The sequence below is a fragment of the Falco biarmicus genome, chromosome 4 (assembly GCF_023638135.1).
Source record: "Falco biarmicus isolate bFalBia1 chromosome 4, bFalBia1.pri, whole genome shotgun sequence".
NCBI lineage: Eukaryota > Metazoa > Chordata > Aves > Falconiformes > Falconidae > Falco > Falco biarmicus.
The window spans coordinates 35,332,076-35,355,957 of record NC_079291.1 but is presented as its reverse complement, the minus strand read 5'-3'; the positions used below and the strand labels follow the sequence as shown (position 1 = coordinate 35,355,957).

The 23,882-nt window shown below is 42.1% G+C and overlaps 1 protein-coding gene across 9 annotated transcripts in view; it reads left to right on the top strand.

The window, feature by feature from the left end:
- DYNC1I1 (dynein cytoplasmic 1 intermediate chain 1) overlaps positions 1 to 23,882 on the top strand; it is a 194,532-nt gene that overhangs the window by 88,933 nt on the left and 81,717 nt on the right. For all 9 annotated transcript variants that reach the window (XM_056337761.1, XM_056337762.1, XM_056337768.1 and 6 more), the window contains one exon: positions 17,373 to 17,462. In XM_056337761.1, coding sequence (XP_056193736.1) covers positions 17,373 to 17,462 — 90 coding nt within the window. The remainder of the gene's footprint in view (positions 1 to 17,372; positions 17,463 to 23,882) is intronic.

The window sequence follows — 23,882 nt, the reverse complement described above, 5'->3', positions numbered from 1 at the left end:
ATTCAAGATCTTTTCCTTTTTCTGAGACAACCAACCCATGTGTCAGCTACTGGAAACACCTGTCCCTAAGGCTCGGAGAGAGAGAGACTCAGCTCTTCACCCCATTTCATTGCGTTCCTCTACTGGAAAGAAATTACGGACTACTTTAATAATTGCTTTATTTTGTTTGTTTGTTTTTAGTTATTAGGAAAAAACAGAAACATTCTAAACCAAGTTCAAAGGGAACTTGGTCATCTCTATTTCCCTATCCAGGAGAAAAGGGGTAAAATCTGTTTTGAGTTTAGCTATCAATCTAGAAGTAAATTGAATTAAATAGGAAAATGTTTGAAAGTCGAGTTGTATTTCATTCCAACTGCACTGCTGATTTAAATGGGGTGGTGGAAGGGGGAAAGGGCTTAAATATTCAGCATTTTTATGATTAAGTATCCCTTGTGCCCCCACCACACCTCCTCTGAAAACAAAACACAAAGCATGTTTGGAACAGCTCGTTACTGCTACACTTCAAGGCCCCAAATGCCTGTTCTATTAAAGCATAGCCCAAAGCAAGGTGAAGTGCTGGGCTGCACCAGTGCATGTTAGCACTGTCTGTTTGAATGTGCATGTGTATGCTTGCACATGCACATTAGACCTTGTACAAACTTATCACAAAAGCCAGAGCCCGTGCTTTGTATGTATTACAGTGGATTTCCAAGACAAATGAAGGAAAAGAAAAAAAATGTTTCCTTAATGAAAAAGCTTGCTACTGGAAGAAAATGCCATTTGAAAGACCAGTGGGCAGAAGGAGAGTAATACTGTTTAGAGTTTTCCAAGGGCAGCAAAAGAAAGCAAGCCTTTAATTCTGAATTTGATGAGCAGGACAGCAAGGGAAGTCTATCTCTGGTACCTATTTCATGTAAGGATTTTGTACTCTACAAGCAGTCTGTGTCACTAATTTGTATAGAATATTCTTTGGTCCTTACAGTGTGAAGCAGGCTCAACAGCGTGACTGATAATACCAGTAGAAATGAGGAAAATTACATGCGTAGAGTTGAAGGCTGCTGTTCACCAACATGTCACAAGAGGAAATGGTATGGATAAGCATGTTCATATTCAGCATATCCAGGAAGTCTGACATTAAAAGCAAAGCTGCCATCATCCTGGTGTGGTCTTCAGGCAATGCTACTGGTTCAAAACCCAGCAGATCTTACTCACATTCCTGGCGCTAAAGACTTTGATTCAGTCACTTACACAGCCTTTTGTGTAAGGTATCAGATCAAAATAGAGAGCTCTGGTTTCAGATGTCTTTCTGTTGTCATGAAGGTTGATAGTTTGAGCCTCTGCTCAAAGCTAAATGCCTTGATGCTCCATGTTTCCTGACCATTGACTTGCAGTCTGGCACAACTGTGAGCCAGCTGTGATCTCCAGGTGGAGAAACTCAGTTGGGCGGGAACCCAGCAAGACACTGATCTGAGTTCAGATCTCACCTCCGCAAGCAGGATCGATGTAACTCGTTGAAGCCACATGGCACAGGGAACGTGAGCAGACATCCAGATGTGGCTAAATAGGAAAGGGTCAACACGTTGTGAACTGGGGGTTTGTGAAGTGGGAAATGATGAACAGAGAGGACAGACAAAGCATTAGGCAAAACACTGAGGCATCGACTGACTTGTATCAAGGTCCAGGCAGAAGGTACACAGCAGGTCTGTGAGTACTGCTGCAGCAAACACTACAGGAAGAAGCTGGTGTGGTAGTAATATTTATGTGCTGTTGATGAAGCATATCTCCATAATATTTGTAAGGAACTCTGGAGCATGCTGTCTGCTAGATTAACCTGCACTGATTTTGCATCCGTTTATATGGGAAGGCATGTATTTTTAACATTAATACTGCTGCATGTTTAAATGAGACATGCTTTACAATGTAATTAAGAAACTCTTCTTTTCGCACAATTGTCAGCTCGCACTTTTCCCACTTTGCTAATGCCTTCAATGCACAAAAGCCATGAAGAAAATCTTTCCGTGACATGATGGCATTACCAGCTCTTTTCAAGTGGGAGGACTGTACTCCTACACAGCAGATTTTCCCTGTGTTGTGGTATTCATGCAGCAAAGAGCTGTACTTCTGAAGGGTTTCTTGTTTAAGCTCTTTCATGCTTCTTGCCTTGGAGACTTCTTTTAGACTTGTAGCCAAGAGGTCGTCAGGAAGTGCTCTGTGCTGCAGCTTCTTTTTCTGTATATGTTTCTATGTGGTTCTCCACAGATCCATGGAACACATTCCCTTCCATCTCTCTCCCTTTCAGAGCAGTTTATGTTTCATTATTTGCAGATGGAAAAATGACAACTTGACAAACAGGGGAGGATCTTTTTATTTAAATTGTCATCTTCTTTTAGGCTCCTATGTAATGTAATGGGGTAATACTGAGAATGCAAAAACTGATTGGATTTTATTTGCCTAGTGCGTGAAAAATGAACTTCCATGCACATTTCCATTTGAGGTTATTTTTAGCTGTCATTCTGCTGATGGAATTTGCTCATCTTCGTGACTTTCTGATTTGGCCAAACTACTGATGCATTTACTGATGCCTTTCTGCCTTTGATTTTAGGGGGCTGAGTTTAGCTTTATAAAGTCTGTATTTTCATTTCTTTTGTACGTCTTTTTTCATTGCTAAGCACACAGAGTAACAACCAGGGATAAATTAAATCTTGAAAAAGCCACTAGGAATTCAGCAGCCTGAATCATCCCATCTAACCCAAGACACACAAGCTCCATTCCCCAGTTCTGTTTATTCTTTCCCTACCGTGATTTACAGCCAAAAAGCACTAGCTGTGCTCACTTCTTATACCCCAATCACAAAACCAGGAAAGACTTTCTTAAGCTGAGCAGCACTGTTAAGCCCTTGTCTTACAGTTTTAGATGCGTTTAACTGTGAGGACAAAGTTAATCAAGTTTCACAAAGACCTGTGTGTGATCTCGGTCATGTTAGTAGGAGCTCTGAAAAGTGGTGGAGCTTGAGGGCAACATGCTGCCTGCTGTTTGTGCCAAGCTTCTCTTGCACTTCTTTCCCTGCTATTAGATTTCAGTGCTGTAGGAGAAAGCACTGAGAGCATGAGGCCTTCAGCCAGAATTGATTCAAAATCTTTCAGCAGGAAAAACAAATGGGGCGTAAGGATCGGACAGGCTCCAATTAGAGGAGCTGAAGATGGGCACCAGCTGGCATTGCCTGACCATCCATCACTCCTCTGTCTTCCATCCTTACTGGGCTGCCCACATGAGAGGGCAGTGCTTCCACTTTCCTCCCCATCAGTGCAGGGCCACTGACTGGAGTGCTTTCCTACCCAGCTAGTTGATATTTTTGTGCCTAAAGCCAGCCTATTCTGTAATGGTTATAAAGAGCAGCAAGGCTATAGGTGCATCACAGCAGTGGGGTTGGCAGACCCAAGCTCAGGGGATATTAATTGAAGAGGACATCCCTCTGCCTCTCTGCACTACTGGCCCTTGAGCACGGTGGACGGTCTGACCACTGCATTCACTATTGCATTTTGCAGTTGTGTCCACAGTAAGAGAGGTCTCTTCCAGCATCCCAGTTTTCTAGCGTAGCAACAGAGCTTTGAAGTGAATTGTGTTCATGAAAGCAAGTGGTTACTTCATAGCAGCGTATACTGTTCTGAGCCTGTACTAAGAGCCAGAAGAAAACCCCTAAACTTTCTGTATCCTATGTTACTGGAATAGGTGTTTTTACAGAAACTGATGTCATGGGAGCAAGACAAAATGCTTCTTTTTTGTCTGTGTTTTGCTCTGAATCACGGTTGTTACTGCAGTATAACAGAGTTCTGCTGTTATCTTCTACCTTCTCCCCCCAAAAATCAACCCATAAAAAACCTGTTTGGATTTTAGCCACCTGGTTGTAGTTAGTTTCTTATTTTAAAATAGCTTTCAAAATAGATCAGACATTACACCATTAAAAACAGTTTTCCCTGTAGGTATTGAATATCAGACAGGGCTTGTAGTAATAACTGATAGGTATCTAGAATAATCTTCAGTATGGACTGAGACTACAAAGATCTGTCAATCACTGCATTTAGCTTTAAACACAGATGATTTGAATTCATGTTAGCAGCATGAGGAAGTCAAAAAGATGGAATGGTGCTGTCAGAGAAAAGATGATAGGATTACCTCTGCTGTTAGCCTTTCCTGCTACTTGTTTGAGATACTAAATCAAGGTGAAGTTTATGAAAAAGGCTACAATAGGGGTTTCTAACTCGTCATTCCTGCTGGGATTTTCCTATTATAAATCTGCTGTCAGAAATAAGTGCTTTACTTGTGGCTTAATTTTATGCAGGCACAAACACCTTGGTTCAACACATTTTGCCAGAGACAATCTTGACTGTCTTAATGCAACAGAGTCCTCATTAACAGGGACCTGTGAAAAAGAAAAATGCACACATGCTCTTTTGTCGTTGGTCATTCATGAGCAGTCCGATGAAAACTGAAATAAAACATAAATCCCGAGGTGGTGTGGAGGCGATGTGGAGACGTGAGTGTTTGAATCACACAGCTTATGTGAATTATCCATCTTGAACATTACACTCCACCTTTTGAATGAAGTTTCATTAATGTGGTGGAAAGCTCACAGTTTCTATTTGTTCTCCTGTGGCTGCTGAATTTAGCACTACCCCCAGTGCTCACCCCCAGAGCAAAGACCTCTGTTGTGGTGATTTTTCCTCTTTTATAGTTATATCCTATATAAATCCTAAATTTTCCTCTTTTATAGTTATATCCAACTGTATAACAGTACAGGCGACTAAGACAATGGTTTTCTCCGAGAAGCTCAGACTTGCTTGGGCAGTTCTTTCTCCATACGAGGGCCATCAAGACAGATTGGTAGTACTTTGCTAGCTTCATAATGCATTTGTCCCATTCATTTGGAGTTCTGCGTGCAAAAAAAAAAAAAAAAGTCAGGATCAGGCCTCAAAAGCGATAAATGTCCATTAGCATATTTCCTCTGAATATTGCCCCTGTCTGGTGTGCTTGGCTGTGTTTCAAATGTGTACCAAGTAGATTTGCCACCAGTGTCTGTTACCTCGTTCTCAGGACATGAATGTGAAATTTGCCTTCAGGCACTTGGTACTGGCAGCATGACTTTACATTTATACCATCTAAAATAAATTATTAACCCGAGGTTGTAGGAGAGGGAATCACAGATCACAGGAAGAACAGAGAGATCTTGTTTGCTGTGATAAAAGACATCTTTACCCCCAGTCCAGTGCATGCTTCTGTGTTGCTTTACTATCAGATTTTAAAAACCCCACTCAACTAAGACTGCATCCCTTAGGCAGTGACGGCACTGAAGTTAGGCTCAGAAGGAGTCTCTTTTTTATGCAGTGCTGTGAAATTTCAAATTTCAAAATATAATTTTGTTCCAGGTTGAAAGAAGACTCCAATGTACTGAAACACCACCTTAAGTAAAATCTTGCCTTATTTTCCAGTCTGGTCACTCAACACATTATGTTTTAACAAAACCAAAATCTTTTCATTTTGATGTACATCACCTCGTATTTTAGAATAGTCCAGAAGTAAAAATAAAAAAGTACTTTTAATGAAAAGCCTCAAAAAATCCATTCAGAAATCATGAAAACAAGCCGTTCTGATGTTGTCAGAACTGTATCTTCATCTTGCTTTTTTTAATCTCTCCAGCTTCCAACAAAGAAAGTGGCACTGTTTTGCAAAAGACTGATTTTACAGAGCTGCACCATTTTGACAGAGTATGGCTGCAGTGTTGCTGGCTTTTGTGATCGGCTGTAGATGGAATAGTCAACTGATGAAATATAATGTGCTTTGAATTATCTCAGCAAAACGCTTTGCTTGCGGTAAATTCATTGGCATGTATGCACATTGTGTTTCCTCAGATCAGGATGACAACCTCATTGCTGGCTGCTTGTGGCATCCCAAGTTAACACATGTAAACTTCGCAGCTGTGAGCCATGTTACAACCGAAAGGATGCAGGGGTTGAAGCCAGCAACTTCTTTCTTTTGTTTTCCTCTAAAAAAAAGTCTATGCAAAGATGCTTCTTCAAGTGAAGGACTGTGAGGTAGCATAACCCAGCTTATTTTATCTCTGGTTTCATGTGGTTCTCTTGATTTAACACTTCTGTCTGTAGCTGAGAGCTCCCAACAGCTGGCTGAGGAGAGGGTCTTTACAGTGTTTCAGCAGAAAAGGGAGGATTTTGATTTACAGGCAGACTGTTGTACAGCACTTCAAAGCATCCATTTTCCAAAGTGTGACAGATATAACGTAGCCACAGAAATGATTTTCCTGATGAGTCTGAACTGTGAAGTGGGAAAAGGGAAGCATATTCTGCGAGCAGTTGCGGTGCAGTTTAATCTTTCCAAGTACCCCGACTGCAGATGCCGTCTGCCTGTTTAGACATCTGAAGCTACTGAAGTCTGTTGAGCTTAAGCACAGAGAAACACACCTGATCCTCTGAGCTGCTGCAGATAAGATGGGTTTTAACCATAGCAGTTGGGATCCTGGGGGGCAGGGGCTGGTTTTTGTGGTTTGTTTTTTTTTTTAATTAGCGTCTTACAACCCAAGTTCTCAGAAAAACCTTGAAGTGTTCATCTGAGAATCCAAATCAGAGGGCATTTCTGTGCCAGACAGGTACCTACAAGTGGGCATGGCTCTCGGCGTGCACGAACCCCTAAATTCCAAGTAGGGGATTTTTGATACCTGCTTCAGGAAGACTGATGCCAGGGAGGCTGGAGAGGGGCCAGGAGGAAGGAAGAGGCCTTCCTGAGGCGGTGGGAGATTTTGAAGCGTGACCCTGAGCAGAACCGGGGTGGGAGTAGAGGCAAGGGGCAGCCAGGGCAGGCAGTGGGCTGCAGAGGCAAGGGAGGTGAAGGCAAGGGTCAGGTACGAGGGTGTGCAGCCAGGGAGGCTCCTAGCAGTGGGGACAGCAGCACCAAGAGCTGGGTGCTCTCCAGACAGGTTGCAACAAGCAGCTGGGGGAAACCAGCTGTGTTTTTTAACAGCTGGTTTGACATAATGAAGGCTGAGCGGCTTCCAAAGCAGCCCCAATCACATGCCCCAGGGGAAGCAGTGACTGAAGCATTAGCCTAGGAATCAGGAGACCAGGATTTTATTACATCATCTGCAGCTATTTCGGGCAGGACTTTGAGCAAACAGCTTTGCACCTTGGTTTCCCCACCACCAAAAAGTGTTGCTCACCTTGACACCCCTGAAATGGAGACGTTAGAAGCAGAAGCCTCTCCTCTCCCAGTGCAGTAGGATGAAAACAGTGAAATTAAAATATGGCAAGTTCAAAACTGTCAGAGGGAATTCCTTTTTCACATATGCTGATGCAAATCAGGAGTAACACCAGTGACTAAGGTAAAGTGGCGTCAGTGGGAAACAGTTAAGTGGGGTCTGTTCGGTGCCTATATAAGTAATAAACACACACTCATCGAGTCCTGACCTAGCTATTCTTCTGTAGTTTAAGTTTTTAATAAAACAATATTTTGCCTGCCTTTTTTAAGACAAATGTTGACATGAACCTTTGCTCATGTAAAATGCTTTTCCCATATGACTAATGGTTATTTTTAAAGTGCTGAGCGAAGTGTATGTATGCATGTGTGTGTCAGGGAGACAATGAAGGAGTCTTTGTGTATTTGCTGTGGTAATTGTTTATGAATATAGTTGTTTTTTCCAATTATCCTTTCAGCAGCAGTCTTGTTTCCATTTCTTTCTGTTGAGGTTTCTGTATAAATGTAGAGATTTATGCTCTCAGATATTTCAGTTGTGAAAGTATATGCTACATCTTAAGCACTGATTTATATTCATAAAGTGCCATAGAACAGAGAGAAAGAATTTGTGGAAAAGATGGAGTTAAAAGTTAAATCATGGTCATGCAAACAACTGTGTGGCCATACAGCTAATTTCAGGGCCTTGGAGTGAAATGTTATTTCATGTCCAAAAAATAAAGGATAAACTCTAAAAGGCCAGAACTCATGCTAACGCCTGCAGGAGAAGTTAAGCCCAGAGTCAAGGCTGGAGAATTTGAGCTAAAGCATATTAGTGTGGCTTCATGGACGGAGACACAGTATGAAAGTGGAGAATTAATTTCTTCCACAATAGCAAGATTTTGTAATCTTGCTCAGCAAAAGCATGGTAGAAAATAGGAGAGGTGGCCTGTGGAGTATAAAGTCTTTTTCACTTGGAATAAATGAGTCTACAGGTGAAGGTCTAGCCCCTATATGTATGTCAGCAGTAAAAATCCCACAGAATTTACTTGGTCTATATTTTACTTAAGGTTTTAAGTACCTAGTGCCCAGCTGAAGCAACTGTCTTCAGTGACTGACCTGCAAATCAGGCACTGTGTAAAGGCTAGATACATCATCTGTGTGCGTGTGTGTTTAATATGAAAGCAGCTTTTGTTTTACAATTGCTGCTAGTGCCATAGGTTGTGGGGACTGGTTTTCATTAACATACTTGGGCTTTTGTGATTTAACACTATTACATGATCTGAGTGTTTGACAATTACTTGAGCAGGCCCAATCCACAAAGTCTGCCACGTGTCTCAGTGCCCTTTCCCAGAGCAGGAGTCATTTCATGCTGCTGGCATGATGTGATTTCTTCCAGCAGCACAGCAGGAAGAACTCCTTGCAGGTTTCAGAGGCTGTGAAAACCTGCATGGTTTAGCCACCCCTTCCTCATTCACAGAAACAAAGGGCCTCCGTCGCTTTCTTCCTCGAGGATAACACTGCCACAGTTATACTGTAGGAGGATATTTTAAATTTATGCTATTTGGTTTCAGAACTAGAGGTCTGTAAATGCTGCTGTAAGGCTTCTGTTGTTTAACTATTATTTCATGTTGGCATTTTTATTTGAAGGCCCAGCCGTGGCCAAGAAAAGGAAACTTCTGTATTTTTCTTTTTGTGTTACATCTTCCAACTGGAATATTTTCAAGCACAATAGAATTGAACATGAGGAGCTTTGGGGAGGGAGGAAGAGGAGAAAATGAAATCAGCTAGAAGAGATGATAACTCCAGTGGGGTACTCTACAGTTTAGTTCTCTGGGAACCGAAAAATGCGTTCAACCAGTGTGATGTTGCAACAGTCCAAAAGAGGAGAAAAAAACCCATGTCTGGTCTAGACCGACCAGAAACTAAAAACAAGGGACACTTTGAATTCTGAGACTCTCACCACAACTGAAAACTGTGCTCAGGCCAAGTAACTGGAAAATCAGTTTCTTGGGTTAGAAAAATGCTTCCCTGAAGAACGAGAGGCAGGTTTCCATTTTAATTGGTAAAGAAATGATTATATTCTGAAGCATTTATTCTAATACTTGAACCAGTGCAAAGGTTTGCTATCAGGACTCTGAAGATATTTGGACAGTTTCATATAGAGCTTAGTGAAACGCTACAGTAAACCAAATTTTTCTGCGACATTTTCTTGCCATTTGGCTGTGGTAGTCTATCATTTGTCACAAAATGGAAGAATAAGATCTGTCTTCATAATTTCCAAAAAGAAGTCTGACTGCAAGCGCAAGTCAGGGGGAGGCATAGGGACTAGAGCTGAGTGGTGAAACCTTAGATCAGGAGATGGTTATGAGAAATCATATACCAGGAGAGCTGAGAATCCCCCGACCAGGAGTAATTGAATGTGGTAATTGTTAGCTTAGGTAAGGAGCGCTTTAAAAAGAAATGTTGAATAAAGATTACTTATGGGGTGCTTGTTTTAAGAGGGAAGTGTAGTAAATTTCAGGACAAATTTTTAAGTGGCAATAGTACAGGCACAGCCTATGCTGTAGGCAAAATAAATTTTCTGAACTAAATGATTCCTCTCAGTCAGCTAGTACAGTGTGTGTTTTTAGGGTGAAATATGTATTTCTTTCATTGAACTGATAAGAACAGCTGAAGCCTGAAAGCAGGACTCTGGTGACCTGGTTGTAATGCCTGGCAATGCCACCTGCTCCTCACGGGATGAGGGGTGAAGCTTTGCAGAACAAGGGGTGGCATCAGAAAACCCTTCTTGGATGTGGCAGAGATGTGTGAGTAGTACTTCATTTTGCAAGAAACAAGAAAACTTAGGGTTTTTTCTCTTATTCCTGCACTTTTAAAACTGGTGTATTGTTACTGTTCTACTCGGTGTGGAAGATGTTAGGCTAGATATGTTAATTCCAGGGAAAAGTGCCCTGCACTCCTCTGGGTTAAAGTGATATATGTGTCAAGCATTATATATTTTATGATTGAATTTTAAAACAATATTTTCTTCAAAAAGATTCAGTCAATATACGTGACTCTGGTAAAAGTAATATGACTCACACAGCCTGTATTTTATCGATATGTGAAGCCTGTCTTTTACAAAAGAGCACCACAGCACTTTAAGATAACAAAAAATCAAATGGGTTTGAAGATGCTAGGCAGCGTGTTCTTGTAGTGCTGTGATTTATTCTTGCTCTTGCAGAACTGCAGTCAAAGAATATACAGGCAGACTTTTCTTTAGATGATTAAAAAACGTATAGGTAGAATGTGAAGGAAGAATGTTACATGCTTCTATTCAAGCTTTTTAGGTGCTGTGGCCATAGGATAGTTCCAGACATTAATTCATCTAATTTTACCCTTTATTTTCCTGGTGTTCTCTTTTCATCTGATGGACATAGAAGGCATGATTTTCTGTACTAGTTCATAAGGACAAGGATGTGTTGGGACTGTGCTGTGTAAGGGATGAGGAACTCTAGAAGGATGACCTGGAACTTTTTAATGTTCCTGCAATGCATATTTGAGTATCTTTCTGGGTAAGGGGCAGAGATACCTTGCATGCAAATATGCTTGCAAGCTCAGGCTCACGTGAAATTCTCATCTGAAATTTGTTGCTTGTTGTATGGAGCTTAGGCCAAGATCTGTTCACCTCTGTTTTTTTCCAGTGTTCAGCACTGAGTAGCCTTCCCTGCTTTGGCTAACTGAAATACATTTTAGGAAGCAGCTGCCTATTGCCAAGAAGAGCCAGCATGCAAGAATATTTCCATCTGGGATGACTAACATGTGCCCAATGTACATCCAGTCTCACATCCCACTCGGCAAACAAAATCCACTGATGAATTAATTCTCTTCTTGCTTCAAAGACCAGTCAAAAGATGAAAGTGAAAAACTGGACATATTTCAAAAAATTACATTATATGAAAAATAGGTCATTCAGCCAGTTTGCAAATCATAGATTTTCAAAAATGTGAAATGTCAAGCAGTCCAGTTTGAAAAAGTGTATGTTCCCTTGCTTGTTGCATATTTTGCTAGTGATGAAAAGAACGTATTCAGAAAGGAAAGACAGTGTTTTAACTCCTTCTCAGGATAATGCCAACAGTATTCAACTTGTTTGACCCAGGCCTATGTCAATATAGACACGATGCGTTTGTCCGTGCTTAGTTTGTAATTCTTTCATAACAGAAAGAGCAAAATTAATTTGAACAGTTGTAAATATAAGAGATACAACAGTTTCTGGTATTTCACAGTTGCAAATACTCAAGTCTGCTTCTTGTGAAGACACTTGGTTTTATTGAATGTGTTATAAGCATGGCTGATCCTTCTCATGCACTGAAGGGATGTCGATGCTGAAATAAAACTCCATATAAAAGTCCACTGGTTTCTCATATATCAGTGGGTCAGGCAATAAAATATATAACTGTGATGCTAATTAAATTGCTATTTTAAAGATATGTCTTTAATAAATGGATTGTTTGTACCTACCCAGAATTAAAAACAGGGCTGTCAGTCTACTTCAGTACAGCTGTAAATACTAAAAACAATACACAGAAGCTGCAACTTCTTAGCTAGTCTCAGAGGTGCTGGTCTGGGGAGGTGTAAATCCTCCACCCAAGAAGAATGCACAAAATGCAGCTGGCTGCTTAACTGGTGGTACATATATTAGCAGAGCAGAGGCTTATAATTACATAAATCCTTAAAAAAATTAGCTATTTAGTAAACTTTTTGAGCAGTACCAGTGCTAACTGCCTAAAACTCAGGCAATCCAAAACTCAGACAACCAACAAAGAAAATGTTGACCCGAGAAAAACAGTATTCGTCTCAAGAATTAAATCCTAAACTGATGTCATGTGCAATCCTCTCTGATGTGAGTATTCTATTCTAGTTTGTCCTGAATGTGCCTGGTATGTTTTTATATGTTGTAAAAACAAATGCAGTGATTTAACACCCTGGAAAGTCCAAGTAGGTAATAAATAGTCCAGTTCTGTAGAAATGCAGGGTCTGACTTTCTGAGATCATCTGTGCTCTCTGTGAACATTTGATCCCATTAGCACATCTCGGCATGTCTTCTGCAGGTGCCAGGGAGTGAGCCACGTGTTCACAGGGCTTTCCTCTCAATTTATTGTGATCGCAAATGGTGATCCATCCTTGTGGAGGCAAAGGTGAAGACCAGGCATAGAGCAGGCTCACTGGAGCTAGTAGTTGGGCAACATTTGAAAATCAGTAGTTTACATGCAAATTAAATAAAACCAGCTTTGTAGGGAGAGGTAATACTTTTTTATTAGAGCAACTTCAATAGTTGGAAAAAACAGGGAAGCTTTTAGACAGACAAGACCACTTCTGGTCTGGAACAGAAGCAGGAGTGTTCAAGCTAAGACCAAGCTGAGAACAATTGCTCTACTGTTACTTCATCATGTTAAACAAAGCACTGTTAGGATTGATTGACCACCTCCTAGAGCCTGAAGAGTCACCAAGCTCTGAGTTAAGAAGAAACAGTATTTGGTCCAGCTACGTCAGTCTATATTCATCCCACATATGGCTCCACCAGCTTCAGCAGACAAACGTCTTTAACTAAGCATTTAATGATAATTTCCATTGAGGAATTGTTTGTTTGCTGTAAAAGGCAGGGTGGCCTTAGTGGGCAGGACTCTAGGCTGAAACTGTAAAGCCAACCCTCTGCTCTTCACTCAGCTGCTGATCTGCCGAGTGATCTACAGTGAGTGGGTCCATCCATCAGCTTCTGCATGGTAAACGGGCATAATAAAACTGGCCTCCTTGCAAAGTCCTTTGAGATCTACAAAGAAGTGTTACACAGCAGCTATACACTTCTTCATTAGCAGCTCTTTTTCATGTGGTTCTTTTAATAGACATATGGGTTCTGATTTAGATCTTCTGAGCAGGGTGTAACGCTACTAGTGCTAGTAGAAACTTTGCCAAATGTGACTAGAAGACTCTACTACTGTGGTGTAAGCAGTTAAAAAAGTTGTTTCTCTGAACTTCCCAATGTCTTTTAAATAGGGAAAGGCTATTTGTGTTCAGGAACGACAGAAGTGTCTTCATCTCCATGTACAAACTGCAATGGTACATCCAATCCAAGCAGGCACCAGTGGAAACAAAGAGCCATGTAGGCACTCACAGATTCTCCAATAAATGTACAATTAATGTTATCTAATTCACATTTAAGTAAAACACAGGAAAAATAATGCGGAAGCATTTCCTATTTTTCTGTAATTTGTGTGTGTGTGCACAGTCAAACATACAAATACATAACCATCGGTGCAGCAGCAAATGTATGTACTATGAATATGTGTAAGTATGCATACATTGGCATTAAATAGTGTGAAATATTTTAAAAAAATATGGCAAATAAACATTCAAGTTGCATAGCCAAGCAACACTGGATATTCCAGAATGCAGGTTTCCTGGGCATCCTTAATTAGCCCTTCTGAATATGTATGATGATACCATTTTAATTACATGACAACGTGTAGGGTTTTTTCCAGTAACAGATTCTTGTTTCAGCCAGTCAATGAAAAGGCAGTTGTTTAACCCTTCTGAGTTTTATTTTCTTTCATTTGGTGCTGTGCCCTCAGATCTCACATTAATGCACATGGTCTAAGTGCTACAGTGAACACAGAAAACGTTAGTCCCCTTCCAAGCTTTTATTTCCCTGTCACTCCCATGGCAGCATCTTAATATGCCCCGAATCCTGATTAACTGTTTCTGCAACACATCTGTGCAGGGTGAGAATACTATTATCATCACAATATTATTGCTGTCATGCAAAAGCACTGAAGCATAGAGGGAGAAAGGACAAAAATGTCAGAATGACAACTTCCAGTGAAAGCTGGAAGAGAGATGTGGAAGCTTTCACATACGTAGCATTTCCCTAGCACTTTCTCCACTCGAAGCACAGGGCCAGTTGACTTCAGCTCTCAGCACTTCTGCATTTCAAGCCCCAGGTGTCTCTTGTTGAGCACCCAGAAAATGAGGCCAAGAACTCAAGAGGGAGGAAATTCCAGAATGATGTCATTATGCCTACACATGGGGAGGGGGAAGGAGCTAATCGTGCCCAGGCAATCCAAATTCTGGCATTTGCTAACATTTTAGCATTTGGCTTACAACCCTATCATTCTTTTAGCTGAGTTTCTCTGTGTATGTGTATACATTTCTCTAATCTGCTAAAAATTCTTGTACTGCCTTCTCAGTAAAACTAATTTATTGAGGTGTGTGCCCTTGGGAAAAAGCATGGCATGTGTTATAATAACCTTTACTTATTTTTCCTGCTGCAATTAAAACTAGAGAAATCTAGGGAAACTTAGTTTTGATTGTTCCCAGAAGAGGAAGGAAGGGAAGTAAAGAAGATCTACCTCAATAGGTGCTGAAGTTATCAATACAACCCCTGCTCCAGCTGTGCCTCAGCCATTCTTTCCCACTCTGCTTTAGAAGCAGGAAATAGCTATAGGTAGGCAAATAATTCAACACCCAAAATCAGGGGGATCGAGGACTTTTAGGGGACAGGGATAACTTTGCTTTTCTTCAGTCTGAAAACCCGCCACTAAATCTCAAGTTTTACATTAGCTACATCATCCCTATCCTTTACCAAATTACAGGTGAGGCACTGAAAAGCATAGCATGCTGCCTTAAAAATCCCAAGATTTTCAATTAAATATTGGTTTATTTTTTGTTTGCTGCCTGCAAGTTTTCTCAAGCCCTTCCCATGCTGAAACTTCCCTGCACAAGCTGACAGGTTGGAAACAGGTTAAAAATGGAAGCTGAAATCCATATGTAAACAGCTGGCTCCAAGAGCTGGTGCTCTAGGGAATGAAAACTTGTAATGCAAGACTCACAAAACTCTTGTGGGAGTTGGCTTCATTAGGTATCTACCATAAGCGTGTCTGTGTGCATATATCTGTACACCATTGCGATCCTATCTGTATATGCATATGTACCTGAGGTTAGCAGAGTATTCATTCCCTGCTGTGTTGGTCACTACTCTCTCTTCTCACACTTCTCATCTGTTCTTTGAAACTGGGAGTGCCTCTCTCATACATCCCCATCTCCGCTAGCACCACCGACTGACAGCAGAAGGACCTTTTTTTACCCCTCCTGTGCACGTACAGCAGGAGAGCTTTTCTCACTGACTCTCTGCTGACTGCGTCAGATGCTATCTGTCTTTCAGCCAGTGGACAGAGCAGTGTGTTTACCCTGCTGAACTGAGATGCCCTGGCTTGCTCTCTAAAAGCTCTTCTCTATAACCTTTCTGTATAGGGTACCTAGGGAGACATAATTGTCAAGTGAGGCACCAAAGGGAGGCATCGTTCCATGGTCTGAAAAATCCCTGATAAAGGGGTGGCATTTGTTAGTAGCGCTTTTAATTCTGGAAATGCCTCCCCATCCATGCCAGGTTCCTCCTCCTCTCCCAGCCTGTGGAGTGCATGGTTCTACCTTCTCCCTGACACCAAGCTTTCCCTTTCTCCTCACTGCAGTCGCTAGCAGTAAGGGGAGTGATGGCAGATCTTATGCCAAGATTTCCTCATTTTCCCAAGAGGGAAAATCACATCTGTCCATGCTGAGACACTTCCTTACAGTATGTGGCTAAGCCATGCTCTCCAGCCAACATGTCAGCTAGCAACATGTGCTCTGTGGCCTTCTGGGAGGAGAAGTCCTAGGGTAGGCAATGTGGTGGGAATAGTATGGTGCTTATTACATTATTGAAAACAAAATACAGCTGCATGTTACTGTTGGCTGAATGCAACCTGTCAGCACCAACATCTCCCCAAGACACCAGGACTGATTGCAGCCAGCCTTCGCAGGAGAAGGTGCCAGTAGCCAAGCAGTTGGAGAAGCATGACGTGTCACCCCTGCCTGCTTCCAGGCCGTGTTAAGGCGGCAGTGTTAGAGCAGAGAGCGTGCCTGAGGAAGCACCATGTCATGAGGAGCTGTGTGGTGACAGGCAGGTTGCTCCAAAAGCCCCGAAGGAACTGCAGCAGTTTTGCTGACGGCTGAATGCCCTGGGGCCAGGACAACATGTGTTCTTTTGTATGATGGACTGACCCAGGGCACCAGTGGTGCTTGCTATGCCCTGATGGTCCATCAGGCTCCAGGATCACTCCAAAATAATTCCTCCATAGCCCACAGATTTGCTCATCCTAATTGGTAATTACTGCAATTCACTTTTTTAGGACCAGCTCTATTTTCAGTCCTCATAGTTCACTGAGCCTAGAAGGCTGAGCCTCCCCACCCTCTCAACAGTGTGAGCGGGTTGGGTTCCGGCCCTGGGCACTGGAGAATGAATCACATTGCTGTAGCTGGGAACAAGTAATGAGGATTAGGTAGGCTTTGAGCCATTTTGGTGCATCACTCTCTTTCCAGCTCTGTTTGTATTATGTTTTGGTCTGGACAATCAGAACCTTTGTGACTTCAGACAGACATCAAGGAATGAGTAGTCTGCCCTCCTGAATAAAATGAGAACATGTGACTGTGGGGAGAGAGGGGGAAGGAGAGAGGCATTTGCATAGGTCAGGAAAGGTCATTCAAACATCTGGCAGTAGTAAGTGACATGTGTCAAATTTTAGTGTTCATTAAATTTTGTATTAATGCAAGAATGGTTCTTAAGCTCCAAATGCCACTATTGGTTGCTGTGTTCCCCCAGTTGATGGTGATGACTTTTCAGAACTGTACCATGCTTGTTTGCTTGCTAGTGGCATCTGACCTGAGGTCAGATTTCTATTTAACCCCGTCCTGTAGGTCAAAAGACAAATTAATCTGGTGAGAATTGAATTGGAAATGAGGTGTCTGGATAGCAGGTGTCCCAACCCTGAATAGCTGCCAGGCTGAAACATGTTTGCATCTGTCTTATGCCATCCAAGAAGTCATCTCTGAGGTCAGGGAGATATTCAGCTGACATCTGAGATGGGAAGTTGCTACAGGGAGCAGAAGTGGCAGGTGCCCTGTGTTAGCAGATTGTCTTGCAGTCAGGGGGAAAATGTCTGAGAGTGTCACTCCAAGTATGTTTCCATTTATTGTGCACTTTGCTTTACCTGTGTTTGTTACCAGTTTATAATCGTACAGGAGATATACAATTTCCATCCCCTTTAAGGAGGAGAATCTCACAGATCTTTTTCTTCCTTTTTTAGAGGATGAAGATGATGAAGAGATGGTGGAGCCAAAATCACAGGATGACTTGGAGACAGAAAATCAAGACCAGAAGCAGGAAGTGAAAGAAGGTACTTTAAAAAATGAAAAGGATTTTGTTACAGCTTTAAAGGACTGAATCCTGCAAGTAGTTATTCTCATAGGTAATTTCCATTATTGAGAACACTGTGAAATTGAAACAGTCACTGGTTTTATTGATTCAAAACCATATGATTGGCATAAAAGCAGAAAACTGTACCCCAGCGACCCAGGTGGTAAGTCCGAGAAGCTTGTGAAAGGCACAAGACCTCAGCTGTTTAGAAGAATCTACATGTTCTCATAATTTGGGAACAAAGTAGAGATTCTTGGATTCCAGAACTGGAATCTGCTTACGTGAGAGACTTAAAATGCGGATGGCAGGCATTCCAGCTGCTCCATAAAGTTGGTTGATTTTCAGAGGTACTTAGAGCTCATAATTGTCTGCCTGCTTGAGAGGGGCGAACTTAAACCTAGTACTGGTCAGGAATCTTCCAGCAGAAAACCATTTCACTGGAAAATGTTGATTGTCAAAACTTTTTGTGGGAGCTGCCCCAAGGAAACTTAAGGTCAAAACTGAAGCGAGGCAGGTCCAGCCCTTCTGTCCATTCCTCTGGATTGAGACACTCTCCAGGATTACAAGAAACAAAAATTCAGGTTACTACTTCTTTCTGGTGCAGACAAGAGACACACCAAAGTCATGCATGTCAGCACGGGACACAGTAGATATGCTGGGTGTGTCTCATTTGCTTCTCTTGGACCTGTTCTAGCTATTGTAACTAGAAGAGGGATGTGAAATTTGGTCTTCCTCATCTGGAATTTACTAGAGTATTGGCTATTCTGGTGTGTTGCTTTGAATAGTCAGTGCTCACCTCTGTGTGGAGTCGGGGAAAAGAGCTGAAATAGCACGTCCAGTGCAAGAGGAAATTAGTTTCTTCTCCAGCATTTCTTAGCTGTGTATTGCCAGGACTGCTCATAACACTGTTTGCCCTCTTGAAAGGTAACTTACTTCATCAGGTAGGGCCTAAGTCACTTCTTGCTATGGTGATCATTATCAGCCTGATTCTGTGACCTTGGCTTTGTTTTTCACAAGATAATCTCACTAGGGGAAAAATATGGGGTAGTTTTACAGAGAAACCCATGAAATTGTTAACTATGAATACAGCAGTGGATGCTCCTTTCTCATCTAGGGGAGCCTGGCATGGTTTATATCAGTGTCCAAAAAAACTGAGTCTGGTGTATAGTGCCCACATCCTCACACACTGAAGTGAGTTGCAGTACCAGCCATGCTGTTTTGATTAGAAATTGGTCTTTGTTCCCTCTTAAAAGCATCACAGAAATTATTCATGCCATAAATACTGCAGTGTCCATTGCTCATTAGGTCGTTGTAAAAACGTGGAGTGAGGAGCTCACTCCTCACACTCCTTGTCCTTCTGCTTCTCCCACTGCCCCCAGCCACTGCTGCTGTGGGTGGAAAGGAGCAGCAGGAGCAGTGGTGACAGCAGGAACAAGAGTCACACAACAGTCTGCAATGGCAGAACTGAAGACATGAGCAAGGAAATGACAACACAGAAAATTTTACTTTTTCCTGAAAATTACCCTTCCTCCCAGAACTGGGGGTCAACTCACATATGGGAGGCTCCAGCAGTCACTGGACCCAATACTATCTCTTTTACTGATGACAATAGGACCCCATAAAAAATGGTATCACTGCAGCCAGTGCAAAAGCAGTGTCCTGAGTTGCTGAACGTTCCTCTAGCATTCAGCTTACAGCTGATCTCATCCCCATTTGTTTCCACAAAAAACCTAATGCCAGCACTTATACCTGAGGAGAAAGCACTCCTGCATGAAAAGAAGAAAAAATCTAAATACATTCCTGAACTGATTTATTTCACCTTTTCATGGGCTTTCAAGTTAGCCTTTTATGTACTTTGCTGACCAAGCACCACTGCCAACATCTTTTATTTCTTTGTTATGTTTTAGTCTCAGGGCAGCACTCCCCTTCCCAGCCTAGCAGACCCCCCAGGAACAGCAGGTCACTGGGCTAATTTAGCATTACTCTCAGACACACAAACTGAAGGGTGTAAAAGCAAGGCACAGCTTGTTTTAGCAGAACCAGCTTTGTGAGGTGCTAACACTTGACTGGGTTCAAGGAAGAAGAAAACATGCTCATTGCCTGATAGAACGTGAACTCGACCTGCAGTATGTGTTGTGACGGATATAATAGTGGCATGCTGATAACTGGCATTAAATGCTGTGAATCAAATGAAGCAGTCGTTCCCAAATTGACAGGGAAGGGAGTCCCATTTTTTAGCATTCGGTGTTGCTCTCTCCCTGTTGGCTTTAGCCCTTTCGCCAACAAAATCCCATTTTCCTCTCTGTTGTAATCACCCTTCTCATGTTCTGAGCAACATTCAGAGTTTGAAGCCATCGTTTGTGTTTCATGGAAGTGATTAAAACCATGTTACAAGTCAAACAGGGGTTTAGAAGAACATTTCCTGTCGGTGCTGCACTCTGTGTGCCTACTCAGAATTAATAGCTTTTCTGCAAATTAGCACATAATGGGTTAAAAGCATGTTTATGTTGGCATTAAGTACTCTGGCTTCTTTTTCTCTGTAAGGCAAGACAATATTTTGCAAACTTTTTAAAGAATCTCTAATAGATATTATAGTGGCGCCATTCACACTGCTATATAGTAGTTAAGGCTGTGTCAGCACTTCCATTATGAATCCTGTTTTTCAGGGATTTATAACCCAGCCGTAAAAATTTGCTCTGGGCTGAAATTTGGTTTCAGCTCAGGGAGCACATTTTTTAACAGATTAAAAAAAAATCAGCATGGCCTTTTTTGAGTTATGGGAGTGTAAGAAAAAAAAAAACATGGGAGAGAGAAGTGCAGGGAGAGAAAGGCAGACAATTTTTTCATGAATATAACTGAAAAATAGGTCAGGATGAAAAATAAAGCTTGGATCCAGTCTGTTCAGTCTCTCTCTCCCCAAGCCAGCAGGACAGGAGTGCTCTATTTTTATAATGGTATTTTAAGAGGAAATGTGACTTTTTTTTTTTTTCTCTGTGGTTTGTAGTTAGTCCAATTTAATTCTACAGGCATCTATCGCATGCTTAATTTCCTTGTCTTCCCCCCCACACACCCCAGAGTCGCTCTGTGGGGTTTGGTGGGATTATTCAGCAGTCATGGCTGTCTGCAGGATCTGACCCTAGTTCTGGACCCGTCTCAGCATCACTGTAAGGTACACAGTGCACCTGCAATAGGGCAGCCTGTCCGGCACAATGCCTCTTGTGGCACTTCAATGCCACGGAGGTGCTAAGGGCACAGTCACAGCTCAAGCCCCCAAAGTGTTTCTGGAATAGGAGGTGAAGACCTGGCTTGTTGACCATTTGAAGCATACGAAGCCTTGGGACCCCCTTGTGTTTCTGCCATGGGGCTGCCTGTTGTCACCTGTGTCTCAGGTACATGATCTCCCCATTGTTCCTGGAAGAGCCAAAGTGTGGGATACCTGCTGGTGAACTGGGCTGGGCTCTGCCTGTTCCCAGCCTCTCCTGACCACATAAACAAGAGACTGGTCCCAAACTGTGGCATCAAGTGGGCTGGGGCTTTCCACAGCCAGAGAGCTCTGGAGCTCCACCTAAGGCGCCTCTTTGTGTCAGTAGAAACCACATGAACAGCGGGACGGGCTGGGTCTTGAAAGTGGGCTTCAACCTGTGTTTATCTGAAGCCATGGATATATCCACAAAAACTTGCATGAAAGGCAGTGATGGGGGAGGCTGGGATCTGCAGCTTCAAAGACCTGCTGTGCTCCCCTGTTACCCTGGCCCTGTGCTCCGGGCTGGGTGTCCACACAGCAGGCTGCGCTGGCGGAGATGGTTTAGCTCTTGAAAGCTCAAGCATCAGTATCGGAGGAGCAGGAGCAGGATGGGTTGTAGTGGGGTTTGTAACAGCCTGTAACACCATGGTTTCACTGCCACCGACATCACAGTGAGCTCAAGATGTGCTGACCCATCCTGATACCCTGGCACAGATGTGCCCAGGGTGGTGCTCAGCACAGCCCCAGGAGAAGCACAGTTACTGGGAACAGCCCTGCCTGGCACGGATTCTAATTTAAGGCTCTAGACCCTGCTGCTCCAGAACCAAAAAGTCCCTAAATGCACCTCAGAATCTCCCTTTATATGTTCAGCAATTAGGCCATGCAGGGGCTTGCATTTTAAACCCAACACAACCAAGATAATGACATATATCAAACCATGCTATGGCACATATCAAACCAGAATATGGCATATATCAAGCCTGACATGAAAGTGAGAAGCACAAGAAAAACAAGAGGATCACAGGCTATTGGCAGGCAAGGACTAAAGGCTGCTGAGAGCTGCTTAGCACCTTGCAGTTCTCACGCTGTATGTTTCTGCTGTCCTCAGTCGTCAGCACATCTAAAGTTTACATGGGTTTAAATCTATGCTGAAAGAAATAATACAGCTCTTAAAAGGGTTTTCACTAATCTCCTTCTGTCTCTCGTTATATCTCTGGGCTCATAACAAGGCTGCTTCCTGCTTTACTGTTTTTATTAGTGCGCACTTTCTTTCATTCACTTACTCCTTTTGTTCTTTTTTTCTCTTTTTGCCTCTAATGGACTTCATTACTCTTGTCAGGTTTTTACAATTGCTGAGGTTCCAGGAGAATATATTTATATTCTATTATACGTATTTAAATGTGGGTCTTTTTTCTGGTTTGGTTTGGGGTTTTTTTGGTTGGTTTTGTTTAAGTATCTTTTTGGCTCCCCTGAGAGAAGATCAGATCCTGGTACTTAAATGTTTGTAAATTTGATCCTCACTGTTATCACAACTATTTATATTTACTACAAACCTGCTTCTGCCAGAAAAGAACAAGTCTGTAGCATTTTTTATCTTAGTTACAAAAGATCCAAGTAAATGTTTAATATCTTCTTTTTTTTCTGTTTTGTCCAAAGAAATCTGTGGATAAAGGACCTGATGTGAAACATGGTATTTCTGAGGACCATGTTAAATCACTTGAAATAATAAAATGTTTTTATTTTTCATAAATAAATGTTGAATAAATTGGTTGGTTTCATGTTATGTTCAGGTTTTGTTACATATTCTAGACCTTTTAGTTCATGCACAAGGGTACAATGCCTTTCATTACAGATATACCTTGTATCATCTTCCTCTGCAGTGTCCTCCATGCGTATTTAACTGCATGTTTCAATTTTAAATGTACATTCCATTTTATTTTATACAGTGTTATACATAGAAGGTTTCTCTGATACATGTTGTTGACCTCATAACCCCAGAGCCACCCAGACAGCACCCTGCCTGTGGGTCTGCGATCCCACTGGTGTTTCAGTGGGTCCGTGGACAGACACGGTGCCCGGTGGCCCTGTTGGGTAGAACTTCGTGGCTGCACCGTGGGTCCCTCTGCTGTGAGCTGTGCAGGGCTGCAGATGGGTTCAGCTACTCTGGGTGGGAAGCAGAACACACGCACAATGGTTCATTACGAAGCTACAGTATAGAAACAAGACCGAAGTATGAACCTTCCTTTGCAGGAGCTTCCATTGCACTCCAGGCAATAAGCACATAACTTTTAACACTGGTAAGCTAAGCATTGCACTAGGCTTTGTTAGACATGGAAGGTTAGATGTGGTTTGTTTGGTTTTTACGCCAGGGAGAGCAGATACTTGAAGGCAAATGCTGTATTCTTACATGGAATTTCTGAAGCTATTGTCACATCACATACGTCTCTGTGGCAAAACAAAACAAAAAATACTTTGATCAGCTACTTATGTTTCTCAGAGTTTTGCTTGAAGAAAGCCTGTGTCTCTTGAAAGCTGAGATCAAAGTAACTGTAAGCTCCCAGATAGGAAGAAAAATTGCAGAAAATTACATACATTCTTTTTATTTTATTTGAGGTAATGGACAGACAGGGAGAAGGAACAAGGGGAAAATGGAATTGGCTCTGAAAGATAAATGGTTAGAAAATCTTCATATTTGAAAGAACAAGCCTGTCTGTTTGGGGTTTTTTGCTTATACTTCATGTATTTGTAGTAGTTACAGCAATGTTTTACACTGGAAAAAGTAATGATGTTAACATTCTTGTAAGAAGAGATTGCCTCAAATAAAACTTCAGAGGCAGCCCAATGAAAGAAGAAAATAAGGTTAAAATATGAAGCTTAATATCGCCAGGGGGCATCTGGTGTGTCAGTCAGATGAATGAGGTAAGCTGATTTATGCCCTACAAACTTTAGCCAAGGTGTTTCTGATGGTTTAATAGACTGCTGGCCTCCCACAGATCATTGCTAACTGCAAGGGAGATTTTGCTGAGGTAGAACTGCAATCATGTGTGTCTCCATTGCTTGGGAACACTCCACAGCTCCCAGGCTGTTTATTTTTTGCTTTTTCCCTTTCTATTGATTTTTGCTTGTATTTTCTTTGCCAGCTGTAGTCGGCAAATG